Raw genomic sequence first — 17,367 nt, forward strand, 5'->3', positions numbered from 1 at the left:
AGTCAAAGACTCTTAAAGTAGAAAATCAAATAACTTGTAGGGAGATAAATTAATTTGATTACAAAAAAGAGACCATTGGATTTGGCAATTTAATAGACACAGATGAGATGAATAAAATTGATGAACTCCTAGCCAAACTTATCAAGAAAAAAGAAAAAGAGAGTAGACTTATAACCAATATCAGGATTGAAAGAGGTGATATTAGTACAGATCCTACAGACATTGAGGGGCTTCCCTGATAGCTCAGTTGGTAAAGAATCTGCCTGCAATGCAGGAGACCTGGGATCAATCCCTGGGTTGGGAAGATCCCCTGGAGAAGGGAGAGGCCACCCACACCAGTATTCTGGCCTAGAGAATTCCATGGACTATACAGTCCATGAGGTAACAAAGAGTCAGACACAACTGAGTGACTTTCACTTTACAGACACTGAAAAGATTCTATAAATTCAACAATTTAGATAAAATGCTTGTCTGAATTGTTTAGATAAGTCTAATCATCTAAAATGTTTCATATTCCCTGAAAAACCCAAACTACCTACACTCATTGTAAAGATGGTAATAATTGAATAATTCTATATCCATTAAAGAAATGCAGGTGAACCTTGGGTAAGAGGAAGGGTGTCTGTGCCCTGACAGTAGCCTCTCCCCCAGCCTCCAGCCCCAACCCACCCCATCCTGGCTTGTGTCTTCTCTTTTCCGCCTGTGTGGCTCTGAACACTGCCTCTTCCAGAACCCGGGCCTCAGCTTTCTCCCAGGCTCACCCCTTTGGCTCCTCTGTACCAGTCTTGGCCACTCAGTCCAGTGCCCTACCTCTGGCCACTTGGCAAATTGTTAATTATGTTATAAGGAAGTTCCATAAATTAATTTCTTAGGGTCTTGAAGTCTCACAGTTGCTGTACTTTAATCTCAATTTCATTTAAAAATTAATCATTTTTTTCCTGCCATTTGCTAACTATTGTGAGGCATGGGCTCACTTAATAAAATGAATTACATTTTCCAATCATAAAAAGCTTAAAAATTACTCTTTGTTTCATTATTCTATGTGAGTATATAATTGTACAGACGCATGAAAGTGTTACGTGTGTATTCTCTCTCTCTATGTACACATGCATATACGTCTGTAGTCATGATAGTATGTCTTGTTAATTGTATTTTCCTTTTAATATAGCAGCTCATCCACCTTCCAGATCTATTTTGTTGATTTTCATGGCTGTGTGGCATTTCATTGTGTGGAATGCCACATCATGTGACTTTACTAAAGTTCACTAAAGTATTCCTTGTTTATGGAAATGTGTCCTCTTTTTTTCTATAACATGTAATGCTGTGATAATGCTATTTTTGTCTATAGTATAGATACCTAGAAGTGGAATTTCAGGGTAAGGTTTCGTTAAATACTAAAAATTTAAAATAGATACTACCAAATTATTTGACCAAAATAATCACGTCGATTTATATCCTAACCAACAGTCTCATTTTCTTGCCTTCTTGGTAATGGTGGATGTTTCACTTATTAAAACTGTCTGCAGTAGAACAATAGTTTGTTATTTTAATTTGCATTAATCCAAATATTTGTGGGTTTCAGTGTCATTTTACAGGTTCCATATTAAATGAAGAAAATAGTTGCATCTAAAATAATTTCTAGTTTAGACAGATGATTAAACATGTACATTGAAAGCAGACAGTTCTTTGGGGGAGGTTGGAGGGGAATGGTTACAGATGAATTAGCACATTTTTAAGTCTTTTCTTTTTTTACTCACTAGATGACCAGTTTGTTATAAAAGTGCATGACCTGGGTACAGCCAGATGGACGAGATGCACAGGGCAGGATGTGGGGAAGGGCTCAGGGCTTCCATGCCTTCTCCAGTCTCCCCAAACCTTCACACTCCGAATTGTCTTAAAATGTATATGAAAAGTATATGGAATTTGGATTGTGCAAATTGTTATTTCCTTGGGGAATTTTAAAGCTTATGTTTTTTTGACATAGATATTCATCAAGACATTATTGTAATGGAAAATTATAGATAAATCTAATGCTGACATTGACATGTACCAAAGCTGCCTATCTCAAAATGCCCTATTTCTGATGTATGTGTGGGGGAGGGGGGAGGGGGATGAGTGGAGTAAGCGAGGGAGATTAAGAGGTAAAAATATCCAGTTACAAAATAAATGAATTATGGGGGAGAAAAATCACCTGTTTCTTCCACTGTGTAAAAAGTAAGTGGCATCTTGGCTAACTCAGTGATGTGGCTCCTGCCACCTCGGGACGCAGGTGGCTGGAGAAACCGGGTATAGGATGTGCCCTGCCCAGTGCTGGCTCCTAGAAGCACATGGGAACTGGGGGTCAGGAGCTGGTGTCCCCAGTTCTTGTCTTCCCACCTCCTTCTTCCTTTCTTCCTTTTACTCTTGCAAACTTGAGTGTTACGAATGCTGACCTTCCTGCTGACAGGCTGTCCCCAGCCTGAACTAAACCTCCCATTTCCTTTCCCTGAGGTCTTGCGTGTTTAGCCTCCCTCCGAGAGTGAGCTGTCCAGGAAATCTGCCAAAAGCAGTTCACGAGAGGAATGTGGTCCTGGTGGCCAAGAGATGACAGGGGGTGCTTTGTATTGAGGAAGGGATGCTTATAAGAAGAGACTTTGGGGTGTAGCACTGAAATGTAGAGGCAATTATGGTATTGTGAGAGTTGGTGTTTTTGCTTGCAGAGAGGGCGGGTAACACGTCTTAGGAGGTCCTCCATCCACAGTGTCCCAATTCGAGTTTTGACACCTGCAGGTGTCAGACTTCAGGTATCTGGAAACGGCACTCATGTGGACAAGCTCCCTCCTTAACGATGCAGGAAAAAACCATGTTGGAGTCAGATGGGTGTGGCCACGCATCCACTTAGGCTGCCTCGTTTCTCATTTCCCCTACATTTATTTTCTGACATCTGTTTCATCTGTTGTTACTTGCACTGATAATTAGTGGTGAAGAACACAAGCCTTAAGACACCAAACCAGTGAAGGGTTTGGGGTTATGATTAGACTTTTGCTGTTTACCTAGCAGCATATTCAGAGCAGCACACGGACATGATCATCCCCAGTCCCATTTGACTCACCCATGTTGAGCTGTAGTGTCCCTCTCTACTTAGAAACTAATTATCAAAGTTACTGTTCTGTATTTTGTATAATATATGAAGCAAAGCCCAGCTGCTTCTAGACAGACCTTTATAACCTGTCATGGACTTGATTCATCACTGCTGGTGGATTTGAGATGTTCTCAGATGCAGAAACTATTAGAATGGGCTTTCTGGGAAGAAACCTACCTTTTTCAAGTCCTCATGGGGATGGGAGAGTACTTACCGAGGAAAGGATTATAATCGTGCTGTCAATCAGGGTTGTAAAGTAACTTAAAGTTTCCTTAATATAGTACTGCTTTTTTTTGCTAATAATAGAAATTAAGTTAGGTCAGCATTATTGCTACTTAAAATAGATGAAAAAATTAGGACTTTTAAGATTGCTGTTTTTAAAATGCTAACTTTTCACCTTTTAAAGCAGTTATTTTTATTAAGCATTTGATAGTCTCATGATTTTTTAGGAATCCACTTAAGCGTAATTTCTAAGCAATTTCATGTAAATAAACATTCTGATGTTTGAGTGATAAATATACTAAAGCATTCAAAAACAACGTGTGGGGCAGTTTGGAATTTCCCCACTGGTCTTCTTGGGTCCTGATAAGTGACCCAGCAGATAGAATTTGGTTCACAGTCTAACTGGAGCAGAGCTGTGCCAGCATAGATCAGATCGCAGTGGTGGAAGTTCAGGAGCCTCTAGTTGGCCTCAAATATGCTCTGAAGTCATCCCGAAGTCCTCTACAACTTGTTAAAATCATGACATTTTCCAATGAGCAGAGGCTAAAGCGTTCCAAAATCATTTTAAAGTTTTGAATGAATACACAGTTTAGAAATGATGGATTTGATTCTCCTAGAGAAGACCACTAGAGGTCACAAGAGATCTTGGAAAGAAAAAGGTGCTTTGTTTTACACGTCTGAATAAAAAGAAAAATCTGGGTGCCAAGTTGGCACCTACTGTAGGTTCTCCAACTCCAAATTAAAATCAATTGTGTTAGCGATTGGTTAAAGCAAAATACACGGCATTCTTTAGCACTACCTCTAAACTGGATTCTCTGAGTTTTTCTGTCTTCACTGATTTCTTAAAGAATGTTGTTTAGTCACAAAGTCTTGTCCAACTCTTTGGGACCCCATGGACTGTAGCCCTCCAGGCTCCTCTGTCCATGGGATTTCCCGGCAAGAATGGCATTTCCGGCAAGAATACTGGAGTGGGTTGCAGTTTCCTCCTCCAGGGGATCGAAGTGCATCTCCTGCATTGTCAGGTGGGTTCTTTCCCGCTGAGCCACCAGGGACGCCCCCTCTTAAAGAATATGCACACATATATGCACGCACTCTCAGGCTTGAAGAAATACAATATTTATGGCATTTAAAGTGACATCAGAATCTCTTTTCCAATGGCACATTTTCAAGTCTCGCTAATGACATGCAGATCCTTTCCGGTTGTGGCAGATGCCTTCAGACGGCAGAGAGGAGGCCGTGCCAGTATCCCAAACACAAAGGTGGGCTGCAGCCGTTGTTTACAGCCCGTAAGCATGAGCTTTCCATCTATGCGTTCGCAGCGGTTTCTTTGCTGGCAAGGAAACAATGTGCATCTCCCTGTCCAGGGAAGCCTCCTGAGGGCTCTCTTCCACACTTGTGATGCCGCAGAAGAGGGGTCAGGATGCTGAGGGAGCCACCTGCCACCAAGGGACCATGCCAGCAGCTGGGCCAGTGCCCTGGGGTCTGGCATCACGCTGTTCCTTGAAACCCCCCTCGCTAACATGGAGGAGGTGGGGAGTGAGCCTGTTCTTCCTCCTCCCCACCTCCCAGGAAGCCAGCAATAGCCCCCAGCTTCCTGTCCTCCTTCACCTTGCCTTCTCCAGGGCTTCCGGGACACTGGGCCCCAAGCCAGGTGTCCCGAGAGGCTGTTGATTTCCTTCAGCTTTGGATTCCACCCGCTTTCATCTAGCATGGTTCTCAGAGTCTGATGGGCATTTAGGGGCCTGAGGGATCAAACCAATTTCTATGGGAAGGGCCTTTTGTTTCCTCCAAACAGGTTAAAATAAAATAGTACGTACTAGCACGGGGATCATCATCTACTCCAAACCTCATAACGGCTGCCAGCTCTGAAGGAAGGTTACTTCTTACTCAGTAGCATCTTCCCTGGTGTGTCAATACTTTGTGTTGATCAACTGTAACCTTCAGAGTCATCACCACCTAAACACTGGGGGTCATGGAGGTGCTGGCCAAGTGGCCTTGCTGTGCCCAACGGCTCCATGAGAAGTGGCTTTCCTCCTATCTGAGTGGCAAAGTGAAAGTGAAAGTTGCTCAGTTGTGTCTGACTCTTTGCGACCCCATGGACTGTAACCTCCCAGGCTCCTCTGTTCATGGAATTCTCCAGACGAGAATGCTGGAGTAGGTTACCATTTCTTTCTCCAGAGGATCTTCTCGACGCAGGGATCGAACTCAGGTTTCCTGCATTGCAGGCAGAGTCTTTACCTTCTGAGCAGGCAGTGCACAAATTTAAACACTTTCCTGAATGAGTTGTTTTTGGTAGCTGGGGTGTCTTATTTCCAAGGGGCTAGACTTTGTCACATGCCATTTGAGACTACGAGAGGCTGATGTCATACTTTATCATTAGCACCGGGGCTGATGCAAGAGCATAAACCGTCGATTACCCCAAGGAGCATGCTTGCAGAACAGGTTCCTCTTTATACATTTTGGGGATGGGCTTAAGGGAGAGACTCTTCAGAGCTCCACAACTTGGATGTTTTCTTCTTTTTCCCAGAAGAATAAGTACTGAGGTGTGATTATGGATCACTTTGTTCACAGGCTGCTGAGGGCTCATGATTAGGCATTCGGCCCTGGGTCTCTCTGAACCTTTATTCTTGATTTTTATACCATAAAGTAGTGTTTTTGTGTCCATCATATGGATAAAAGACCATGGTACACAGTTGATTTTGGAGTTCTCTGAGTGATAGCTGTCTCTATTCTCTTAAAATGATTAGGATATTGAATTACTTTCACATATTTTAAAATAATTACCTCTTGGAAGAAAAGTTATGACCAACCTAGACAGCATATTAAAAAGCAGAGACATTACTTTGCCGACAAAAGTCCATCTAGTCAAAGCTGTGGATTTTCCAGTAGTCGTGTATGGGTATGAGAGTTGGACCATAAAGAAAGCTGAGTACTGAAGAATTAATGCTTTTGAACTGTGGTGTTAGAGAAGACTCTTAAGAGTCCCTTGGACCACAAGGAGATCCAACCAGTCCATCCTAAAGGAAATCAGTCCTGAATATTCATTGGAAGGACTGATGTTGAAGCTGAAACTCCAATACTTTGGCCACCTGATGCGAAGAACTGACTCATCCGAAAAGACTCTGATGCTGGGAAAGATTGAAGGCAGGAGAAGAAGGGGATGACAGAGGATGAGATGGTTGGATGACATCACCGACTTGATGGACATGAGTTTGAGCAAGCTCCAGGAGTTGGTGATGGACAGGGAAGCCTGGTGTGCTGCAGTCCATGGGGTCACAAAGAGCCAGGCACAACTGAGCGACTGAACTGAACTGAGCTAATACTGGGACTTCCCTGGTGGTCCAGGCACTAACGATTTTGCAGTCTCAATGCGGGGGGACCCGGGTTCAATCCCTGGTCAGGGAACTAGATCCCACATGTCGTAACTAAGAGTTCACATGCTGCAGCTAAGACCTGGCACAGTCTAAATGATAAATCAATATTTTTAAAATTCTTAAAAAAAAATATTGGTGGGAACTTTAATTTTTGGCAAGATATTGAAAATGGATTTATTGTCTATTCTCGCCTAGAATCTTTTTTTTTTTTTTAAAGTACTATCATTGAGGACTCTATTTACAGAGAAAAGCCACCTCTGTTAGCAGTGCCCTTTTGCAGGCTGTGGTGTGGGGAAGGGAGCGGTGTCCTGAATGCAATGGGGCCTTCTTGGCTCTCCCAGCAGAGGGCTTGGGCACTCAGATAGAGGTTGCCGGCAGGGGTTTAAGAGTATGTCGGATGGTGGGAGGGGGGTGGTGGGTGGCATGTGAAGTTGTCCATAGCAGATGCCGCCAGGGGCTGAATGCCTACGAGAGAGTAACCTTGAGGGCATCCCTGTGTCTGCACGCTGTACCCCCCCCCATCTCTGCCCTCCTGCAGGTGAGACCCCAAGGCCACACAGTGAGGAGACCTGGGCAGGAGGGCTGGGGCAGGCTCACTCCCCAGAGGGCCCCCCTTGGACAACATAGCCACTCCTGGCAGACAGGTCTAGCGATGGCACCCCCAGAGCTGTCAGTGTCTGTGGTGGGGGGAGGCCCTTCCATGTTGGCTGTCACTGTTGCCCCTGGGCTGTGGGCTCCAGGGTGTGCAGACGTCAAAGGTCAAACAAAGCAGGACTCTGATAAGGACAGATTTTAATCCTAAGTAACCATTGGAAGAGAACTCCATTGAGAGTGCGGTCCAGGGTGGACCAAACTCAGCTTTCATTTGTACAGAGGTGACTGGGCCTTCTGAAGTGAAAATACAGGAAAATAAAACACGAAGGAAGGGAGAAGAGGAGGGAAGGAAAGGAGGGAGAAAGAAATCTGGAATTTATATGATCAGTTTATCCTGGAGGAATTTAAAACATTGGATCCAAGAGTTATTCTTTCGATTATATATTGTGATTTACAGAAAGGGCAGACAGTTTGCTTATATCAACAATGGAGAATAAAAGGAGGACTCAAGTAACATTATCAAGGTCTCACAAGAAAACTGAATTCTGCACCATCTTTTTAAAATTCAAACTGTAATAATTTGAATTCTGAGGATATTATAAAGACACTTCATAGAGATACAGATCAAGAAAAATTATATTTTAAAATTGCCTTATAGCTAATAGTTGGAGTAAAATAAAGCAACTTAATGTTATGATGATTGTTTCTCATAGAAATTTTTTTATTCTAAAAAGATTTTTTTATAATGACAAATTATGCAGTATCTAAGAGAAGAAGAAAACTGCATAGAAGACCCAAAGGAAAAAAGACTGAAATTTAAATTCAGGCAGTGATCTTATTCTTTAAGTTCTTATTTAGAATCAATATATTGGTATTTTCTTGTAATATAAAATAGCAATTATGACTGAGAAAATTATCTGGTGTTGTCAGGGGGTGAACTATTCTCCTGTATTAGATATTTGACTAAAACAAACCAATTATATGCTATGAACTCCAAAGTAGTAGAAATAATGCATTACATATAATAATAGATATATATTAGCTACAATATAATTTAAAATCTGTTGAAACAGAAAATACTGTGAAGTATGCTTGTGATCATACCTAATGAACATCAGTTAACCTGTAGAAGCAAACAGAAGTCATTCCAGGCAAAAGGATATATGCTCATTCATATCAATCTGTAGTTGTATAAAATAAAATGGGCTTTATCGAAAATTTTTAAAAGAGAGAGAGTGAAAATGAGAGAGCCCTTATGAGACTCGTCTGAGTGGGGAAGCCAGGCTCCTGCCTTCCTGCAGATGTTGGGAAATGGGGTAACCACAGGTGTGGGCTGGAACAAGCTGGAAATTCTCCTGACAACCTGAGCTTGCTCTGGCAGGCACTTTAAGGCAGTCTCACATCATCCTAGGGACGTGGCCTTGAGCTGTCCTTAGTAACTGCTAGTGTTTGTTCAGATATTCAGGCCAGGGCTCAGGCTTAGTCAAGAAGAGACTTTGAGTGTCCCAGGTCAGAGTCTGGTCAAGGGGAAAGTCTTTGTCATTCATTAGATGGAGCTGCTAGTAACATCAAAAAGAACATACTAGAAGTTAGAGTGGGATGTCTTCTTGACCCAGGGATCAAACCTGCATCTTTTATGTCTCCTGCATTGGCAGGTGGATTCTTTACCGCTAGTGCCACCTAGGAAGCCCCATGAGATGGCAGAGTAATGAAAGAAGAGGGGGGATAAAGGGTAGTAGCTAAGTCAGTTATATGAGAAAAGCAATACAAATATGGAACATTTTTAAAAGAAAAGGACCAGGAAAATGTATAAGAATATCCTAGACAGGAAAACTAGAATAACGTTAATTAAGAATCTGCTACAAAGAAGAAACAAACAAGTAATATGGCAGCAAAATGAAAGCCAAGGGCCAGCACCACTGTGCTGCCATAAACTTGGTTCTTGGGTCTCCCATCCCCGCCCACACTGGGGGTCAAGGTCATGGTAGGCAGTCTTGGGAAGGAGGCTTGAGGTAGTCGTGCCCAGGGTAGGGAGCAGAGCTTTGTTACCTGCAAACCAGCATCTCCTCCTCCATGGAAGTAGGCATTTCAGGAGTAAGGGGCACCTTGGGCCCCTTGAAGGAAATAGTCTTTATCATAGTCATTCCCAGAACCTTTACATCTTACCTGTGATAATCCATGAGGGACCCTATAGCAGAAAAGTGTTTTTAGATTATGGTTTTCTTCTAAGGGAAGGAAGGGGCTGCTGGGAGCAGTGTTGTAGAAATGGTACTCCTTGAAACACACATGGGAGGTGCTGTGCCCATCTTCCTGTCCTTTGGCTCATGAGCGATGCTGCGTCTGCAGTCTGCACCCAGCTGGTGAACATGTCCCTTCTGCCTGGAACAGCCCACCTCCAGGTCTCAACATAGCTTCCTCCCCATCTCTCTGTTCAGGTCTCACTCAGGTGTCCCATCCCTGACCCCTTGGCCCCATCACTCTCCATCCCAAAGCAATTGGTCGCACTTTGAAATGTTCCAGGAGACTTGTTTGTTACATTCTTGTCTATTCCCCCCATTACGATGTAAGTCCATTTCTTGGGCGTGTTGCTCTACCCCTGGCATTTAGGACAGGGTCAAAGGAGCATATGGAGGAACCAACACTGATTTAGGCCTTTTCCTTTGACAGGGTGGAAGATCACGATGACCTCATGCCAATATTCCTGCACCACGACACCATCCTGAAGGAGACGTACGGCGAATACTTCCTGGCCGAGCTCATCGAGGCCCAAGACGAGGAGAATCACGCTGTTGTGTGTGAGGTGCGTGATAACTCACCTGGGGCCCGCCCGGGAGAGGGGTGAGAGGAGGGCAGCCCTGGTCCTGGTTCAAGGAACATCCTTGGAGCCATGACGTCACCCGCTTCCCCAGGGTTCCCGCTTTAGGTTTTTCAGGTTTTACGAGGCCCTCCCAGGTGCTCAGTCTTAATAGGTTCAAGTCTGAACTAGACACAGCTGACTCGAAGTTCCTGGAAAATAACTTGGGCAAACATCTTATCGTTTGGGCTACATGCCTCTTGGCAGATGTGCAAGTCATTTGTATGGATAACAACAGTTAAGGCGAGCTTAATCAGTGATGGCGGGCCCCGGGTGTGATGGATTTAACTTATTATTACTCAGTTTCAGAAGGTGAATTCTATCTCAGAAAAAAATTCCTGATGCCAGGTTTCAGTCAGAACAATGAAATCAGTCTTTTGGGGGTAGAGCAGGTCAGTATTTTGAAAACGCTCCCCGTATACTTCCCATATGCAGCCCAGGTGGTGAAACATTGATCTACATGATGGAAGAAGACACATCGGGAGAAGGCCAGGATGGGGACTTTCCCTGGTGGTCCAGTGGTTAAGACTTCACCTTCCACTGCAGGGGGTGCAGATTCAATCCCTAGTTGGGGAGCTAAGATCCCATATATCTTGTGGCCAAAACACCAAAACATAAAACACAAGCAGTATTGTAACAAATTCAATAAAGACTAAAAATGGTTCACATCCAAAAAAAAAAAATTTTTTTTTTAAAGAATAACATGAGTTTAAATGTTCATAGAGATTTAGTTTCAGGTGAGAACTGGCCTCAAAAATTAGATTCAGATGTACTGGTCCATGATAGTCTTCTGCATTGAAAGACTTAATTTCTTTTTTCCTCGTATTTAGGTTTATGTGTTGTCTTTTAAGGATGTTTGTTCAAATATTGTCATTTGATCTTTGGCTCCAGGCTAGTGACAGAAGGAAGGGTCAGGAAGCATTTGGTCCCATCAGCACCATTTTGAAGAACCACGTCTTACACAATGAGTCAAAAACTGTGTGTGTGTGTGTATGTGCTGAGTTGCGTCCGACCCTGCAGCCCCATGGACTGTAGCCCTTGTGGTTCCTCTGGCCATGGAATTTTCCAGGCAAGAATAAGAGAGTGGGTTGCCATTTCCTACTCCAGGGGATCTTCCCAACCCTGGGATCGAACCCCCATCTCTTGAGTCTCCTGAGAACACTCAAGACATTTACCATCTGAGAAGCCCTGATAGTTAAAATGATTCATATAGGCCCAAATGAGCTTTTAATGGTCCCACTGTACCCATCCAGTTAAGTCAGTTCTTTGTTTTTTAGAGAAGGCATTTATTTATGTGTTTATTTTTCCAGCTTTATTGAGATGTTATATGACATTGTGTAAGATTAAGGTGTACAGTGTGTTAGTCTGATGTACTTATTTTGCAAAATGATCACCACCATAGTGTGAGCCAGCACCTCCATTTATGTTACAGGGTTATTAATACCATTTTCTTTTGTGGTGAAAACATTTAAGATCTACCTCTTAACCACTCCCAGGTATATAATACAGTGTTATTACCTGTAATCATCATGCTGTACATTAGATGCCCAGAACTTATTCATCTTATACCTGGAAATTTGTATCCTTTGATCAGTAGCTCCTGATTCAGTCTAGGTAGCTTCTCTGTTTCTGGGAATTTGTTTGTTTTTTTAGGTTATCCAATTTGTTGGTATATAATTAATTATAATAATCTCTTATCCTTTGTATCCATGGCATCAGTTTTAACACCTACTCTTCCATTTCAGATTTTAAGTGTTCTCTCTTTTTCTTAGTTAGTCTAGCTAACAGGTTGTCAATTTTGTTTATCTTTTAAAAATACAGCTCTAAATTTTGCAGATCTTTTTTAACTTTTCTGCTCTCTCTCATTTATTTCTGCTCTGCTCTTCATTAATTTCTTCCTTCTGCTAATTTTGGGCTTCTTAATTTGTTCTTCTTTTTCTAGTTCCTTGAGGTTGTAAAGTTAGGTTGTGTATTTGAAATGTTACTTTTTTTTGGTTAATGTAGGCATTTACTACTATAAACTTACCTCTTAGAACTGCTTTTTGCAGTATCCTATAAATTTTTGTTTGTTGTATTTCCCCTTTTGTTTGTTTCAAGGTATTTTTTTAATTTCCCTTTTGATTTCTTCTTTGACCTCTTAGTTGTTCAGGAGTATAATATTAAATTTTCATGTATTTGTGAATTTTCAGCTTTCCTCCTACTATTAATTTCTAGGATAATACCATTGTAGTTGGGAAAGATCCTAGGTGTAATTTAAATCTTTTTAGTGTGCTAAGACTCATTTTGTTATCTATCATATTCTGCATCATGGAAAGTGTTCCATGTGTTCTTGAGAACGATGTGTATTCTACTGCTTTTGGATGAGGTGTTCTGTACAAATTTGTTAGGTCAATTTTATCTAACATTTGCGTCGAATCTTAACGTTTCCTGGTTGATTTCCTCTCTGGATGTCTATCCATTGTTGAAAGTTAGCTATTGAAGTCCCCTGCTAGTATTGTATTGTTGTCTATATCTCCCTTCAGATCTGTTAGTATTTGCTTACCATAGTTAGGTGCTCTGACATTGAGTATGTATATATTAATATATTTGTGATTGTTATATCTTTTTTTTAATGATTTGTTTATTCATTTATTTTTGGTTGTGCTGGGTCTTCATTGCTTTGTGCGGGCTTTCTTTAGCTGCAGTGAGTAGGGGGCTACTCCTTCCTGCAGTGCATGAGCTTCTCATTGCAGCGTCTTCGCTTGCTGCGGAGCACAGGTGCTAGGTGCACAGTAGTTGCAGCACTTGGCCTCAGTGGTTGTGGCACATGGGCTTAGTTGCTCTGTGGCACGTGGGATCTTCCCGCACCAGGCAATGAACCTATGTCCTCTGTATTGGCAGGCGGAGTCTTATCCACTGCACCACCAGTGGAGTCCTGTTATATCTTCTTGATGAATTGACCCCTTTTATATAATAACCTTCCTTGTCCCTTTTTTTTGAGCCTAAAGTCTGTTTTGTCTGGTATTAGCATAGCTACTCATGCTGTCTTTTGGTTTTCACTGGCATGGAATATATTCTTCCATCTCTTCACTTGAAAATGATGTGTATCCTTAAAGGAAGTGAATTTCTTGTAGGCCGCAAATTGATAGGTCTTGTTTTTTTAATCCATCTAGCCACTCTGTGTCTTTTGATTGGAGAATACAGTTCATTTACACTTAGAGTAATTACAGGTAAGGACTTACAAATGCCATCTTACTGTTTCCCAGCTGTTTTGTAGTACCCTTGTTCCTTTCTTCCTGCCTTCCTTTATGAGTTGATGATTTTCTGCCGTCAAATGGTTTGATTCCTTTTTCTTTATCTTTTGTGAATCTACTGTAGATCTTTATTGCATGGTTACCATGAAACTTACATAAAACAGCTTACAGACATAACAGTCTATTTTACACTAAAGACTTAATTCAATTGCACACAAAAGGTTTACCCTTTTACTTCCCTACATTTTAAAAATCACAGTTTACCCTTTTTTATATCCCATATTTACTAACAAATTATTGTACCTATAGTTATTGAAATATTAAATTGTCATCCTTTAATCTTTACACTTAAGTGGTTAATGCTTTGCCATATTAAAGTTTTATAGTATCCTGAACTTGACTGTATACTTGCTTTTACTATTGTGTTGTATATTTTTATATATTTTTGTGTTAATAATTAGCATCCTTTCATTTCATCTTGAAGAACTCCTTTCAGCATTTCTTATCGGGCAGGTCTAGTGGTGATGAATTTTCTTAGCTTTTGTTTGTCTAGGAAAGTCTTTCATTTTTGAAGGACAGCTTTGATGAGTGAAGTATTCTTTATTGGCAGTTTTTGTCTTTCAGCACTTTGAATATATTATCCTGCTAATTCCTGGCCTGGAGGGTTTCTGCTGAGAAATCTGCTGACAGTCTTATAGGGGGGTTCCCTTGGAAGTCACAAGATTTTTTTCTTCTGCTGCTTTTAAGATTCTCCTCTTACCTTTGATTTTTGAGTTTTATTATAATGTGTCTTGGGAAGGATCTTTTAAGTTGATTTTGTTTGGTGACCTAGGGGTTTCATGAACTTGGGTATCTATATCTCTCCCCAGATTTGGGATGTTCTTGGCCATTATTTCTTTAAATAAACTCTCTGCCCCCTTTTCCCTCAGTGCTTGTTTTGGAACTCTAGTGATTCATAAATTGGTCCTTAGGATGGTATCTTATAGATCATACAGGCTTTCTTCAACTCTTTTCATTCTTTTTACTTTGTTCTCCTTTGACTTGATATTTTCAAAGTTCCTGTCTTCAGTCTCACTGATTCTTTTTTTTTGATTGATCAGGTCCACTGTTATATGTTTTGTGTTGTATTTTCATGTTGTTCATTGATTCTTTGGCTCCAGAATTTATGGTTGATTCTTATGGATTCTCTTTTGCTAAATTCTTATTTTATTTGTGTTCTTTTCCTGATTTTGTTGAACTGTCTGTGTTTTCTTGTAGCTCACTGTCTCCTGAAAACAGCTTTTTTGAATTATTTGTGTAGTGCGTTGGAGAATTACCATTTGTCCTTGTCTTTGGGTTCAGTTATCAGAAGACTATTGTGACCTTTTGGTGGTGTCATATTTCCTTGATATTTCATGGTCCTGGAGTTTTGCATTGCTGACTTCACATTTGAATAGCAATCATTTCCTCTGGTCTTTGGGTGAGAAATACCTTCTCTCAGCCCTGCTAGAGATTCTGGGGTATCCTTTTATGGGTACACCTCCTCTGTGCCTCTTGGTCTCTCTTGTGGCAGAATTTTTAAGTTGTTTATTTTCTATGGGCCCTCCAAAGCACCAGGTTGAGTGTTTTGTCTTCCCAAAGATGGCACTAAAGCTCACGTTTGTAGTATCTTCCTGGACCACAGATTAGGCTGATTTTCTCATTATGCTCCTTAGCCATCTGCCAGGTCTGCTCACACCATTCCTAGGAGTGTACATGAGGGCTGCCACAAGGTGGGCTGGTGTGTGGATAAGGCATGTGGAACATTCCTGGGCCAGTTAGCAGGACCCATGGGTGGAATATTCCCAGCAGCTCATGGGTGGGCTTCTTGATGGATCCGTGATGCCTGTTAATGTCCTCTGAGGGTCCTACCTGCTGCTTTCTCAGACTCCTTCCTCCCCCATCCCCCAACCCAGTCATGAGCTCCTAATTTAGTACTCTAAGTCTGGCAAGAGAGAAATGAGTCCCTCTGGCAGCATCCTGCATAGCTAGGGAAGCCAGGCACTCCCTAACACAGTCTCCCTTACCCCCGTGGGACAAATTATGGGAATAAAGCTTGGCCTAAGCTGTACAGCCTTGGAGGATGGGTGTTGTGGGGAAAGGCAGACTGTTTGTGTTACCTACTCTAGGACATCCACACTGGTTTTTGTTTTTGTTTTTTTGCTCCAAATAGAGCAGAATCTTCTCCTCTGGAAGTCTGAACTTCATCAAAGGCTCTTGAATCCATGAGCAGTTGTCTCAGGCACTGTTCTCAGGAGCTCCTAGACCGAGGCTCAGAAGAGCTAGAGTCACTTCATGGGCCTCTGCAGGGTCCACAACCACAATTGAGGTCTGTCTGCCTATTTCCCAATGCACAGGCAGGTGAGACTCCCCCCAGGCCCCGTGGTGGATGGTGCTGGATCCCACAGCTCCCTCAAATGCACTTTTGCTCATGCAGGGAAGCCAAATATCTGCTGCTGAGCCGGAGACAAAACCAAGAGATGTCTTGTCACTGTGATACTGATATCACTCTGGAGAAGGCCTCTAATTATTTGGTTTCATGATGCAAGTTTGAACCCAAATCTCTTGAGTTTTAGTGCTTGTGAGGCGCAGCTGCAGTGGCCTCCTCCCTCATTTCCTTCCCTCTCCTGTCGTGTGTTACAAGCTTTCAGTGTGTGTGAACATCAAAGCAACATTACCGACTGAAACTGCAGTCCCAACCCTGCAAGGATCCTTTGGTATCTCCAAAGACACAAACGGAGTCTAGTCTGATCTCTGTGTGTTCCGTGGAGATGTGACCATAGGCCTCAGTCTTACATGGAAGGTCGGAAGCAGGACCTGTCCATGGCGAGCAAGCTGACCTAGGATCTGGGAGTGAGTCTCTGGTTTGCACCAAGCCATATTGGGTATCTCAGCCTGTTTTGGGTTCAAGACCAGTGCAGTCACCACCCTCCCACTGAGCTCCCAGGACCCCCTTCCCAACCCCTCTAGGCTTCCTCAGGCTGGCCGTTCGGTAGCAGTGTTCTGGGGATGGGGGGAGGGGGGTGCGCTTGCCCTGGCTCACAGGAGCCAGTTGTTAAATCTTCAGGAACTTGGCAAACTGGCCATTAAACATAGCCATTGTCAAAAATTAAGTGATAAAAACTAACAGTGTCATAAATTATACTAAAAGCAAAATCAATAAATCCTCAAAGGTCATCAGTTCAGTTCAGTTCAGTTGCTCAGTTGTGTCCAACTCTTTGTGACCCCCATGGACTGCAGCACACCAGTTCTCACTATCCATCACCAATTCCCGGAGTCTACCCAAACTCATGTCCATTGAGTCAGTGATGCCATCCAATCGCCTCATCCTCTGTCGTCCCCTTCTCCCCCTGCCTTCAATCTTTCCCAGCATCAGGGTCTTTTCAGATGAGTCAGTTCAGATGAGTCAGGTGGCCAGAGTATTGGAGTTTCAGCTTCAACATCAATCCTTCCACTGAACACTCAGGACTGATCTCCTTCAGGATGGACTGGTTGGATCTCCTTGCAGTCCAAGGGACTCTCAAGAGTCTTCTCCAACACCACAGTTCAAAAGCATCAATTCTTTGGTGCTCAGCTTTCTTTATAGTCCAACTCTCACATCCATACATGACTACTGGAAAAACCATAGCCTTGACTAGATGGACCTTTGTTGGCAAAGTAATGTCTCTGCTTTTTAATATGCTCTCTACGTTGGTCATAACTTTCCTTCCAAGGAGTAAGCATCTTTTAATTTCATGGCTGCAGTCACCATCTGCAGGATTTTGGAGCCCAAAAAAATAAAGTCTGCTACTTCTTGATTCCAACTTGTGCTTCATCCAGTCCAGCATTTCTCATGATGTACTCTGCAGATAAGTTAAATAATCAGGGTGACTGTATACAGCCTTGATGTATTCCTTTCCCAATTTGGAACCAGTCTGTTGTTCCATGTCCAGTTCTAACTGTTACTTCCTG

At 42.4% G+C, this 17,367-nt stretch overlaps 1 protein-coding gene across 7 annotated transcripts in view; it reads left to right on the forward strand.

Moving 5' to 3' along the window:
* Window positions 1-17,367, forward strand: part of CFAP61 (cilia and flagella associated protein 61) — a 238,393-nt gene that overhangs the window by 21,886 nt on the left and 199,140 nt on the right. For all 7 annotated transcript variants that reach the window (XM_070472210.1, XM_070472212.1, XM_020878437.2 and 4 more), the window contains exon 7: window positions 9,979-10,111. In XM_070472210.1, coding sequence (XP_070328311.1) covers window positions 9,979-10,111 — 133 coding nt within the window. The remainder of the gene's footprint in view (window positions 1-9,978; window positions 10,112-17,367) is intronic.

This window comes from Odocoileus virginianus, chromosome 9, assembly GCF_023699985.2.
Source record: "Odocoileus virginianus isolate 20LAN1187 ecotype Illinois chromosome 9, Ovbor_1.2, whole genome shotgun sequence".
Taxonomy (NCBI): Eukaryota; Metazoa; Chordata; class Mammalia; order Artiodactyla; family Cervidae; genus Odocoileus; species Odocoileus virginianus.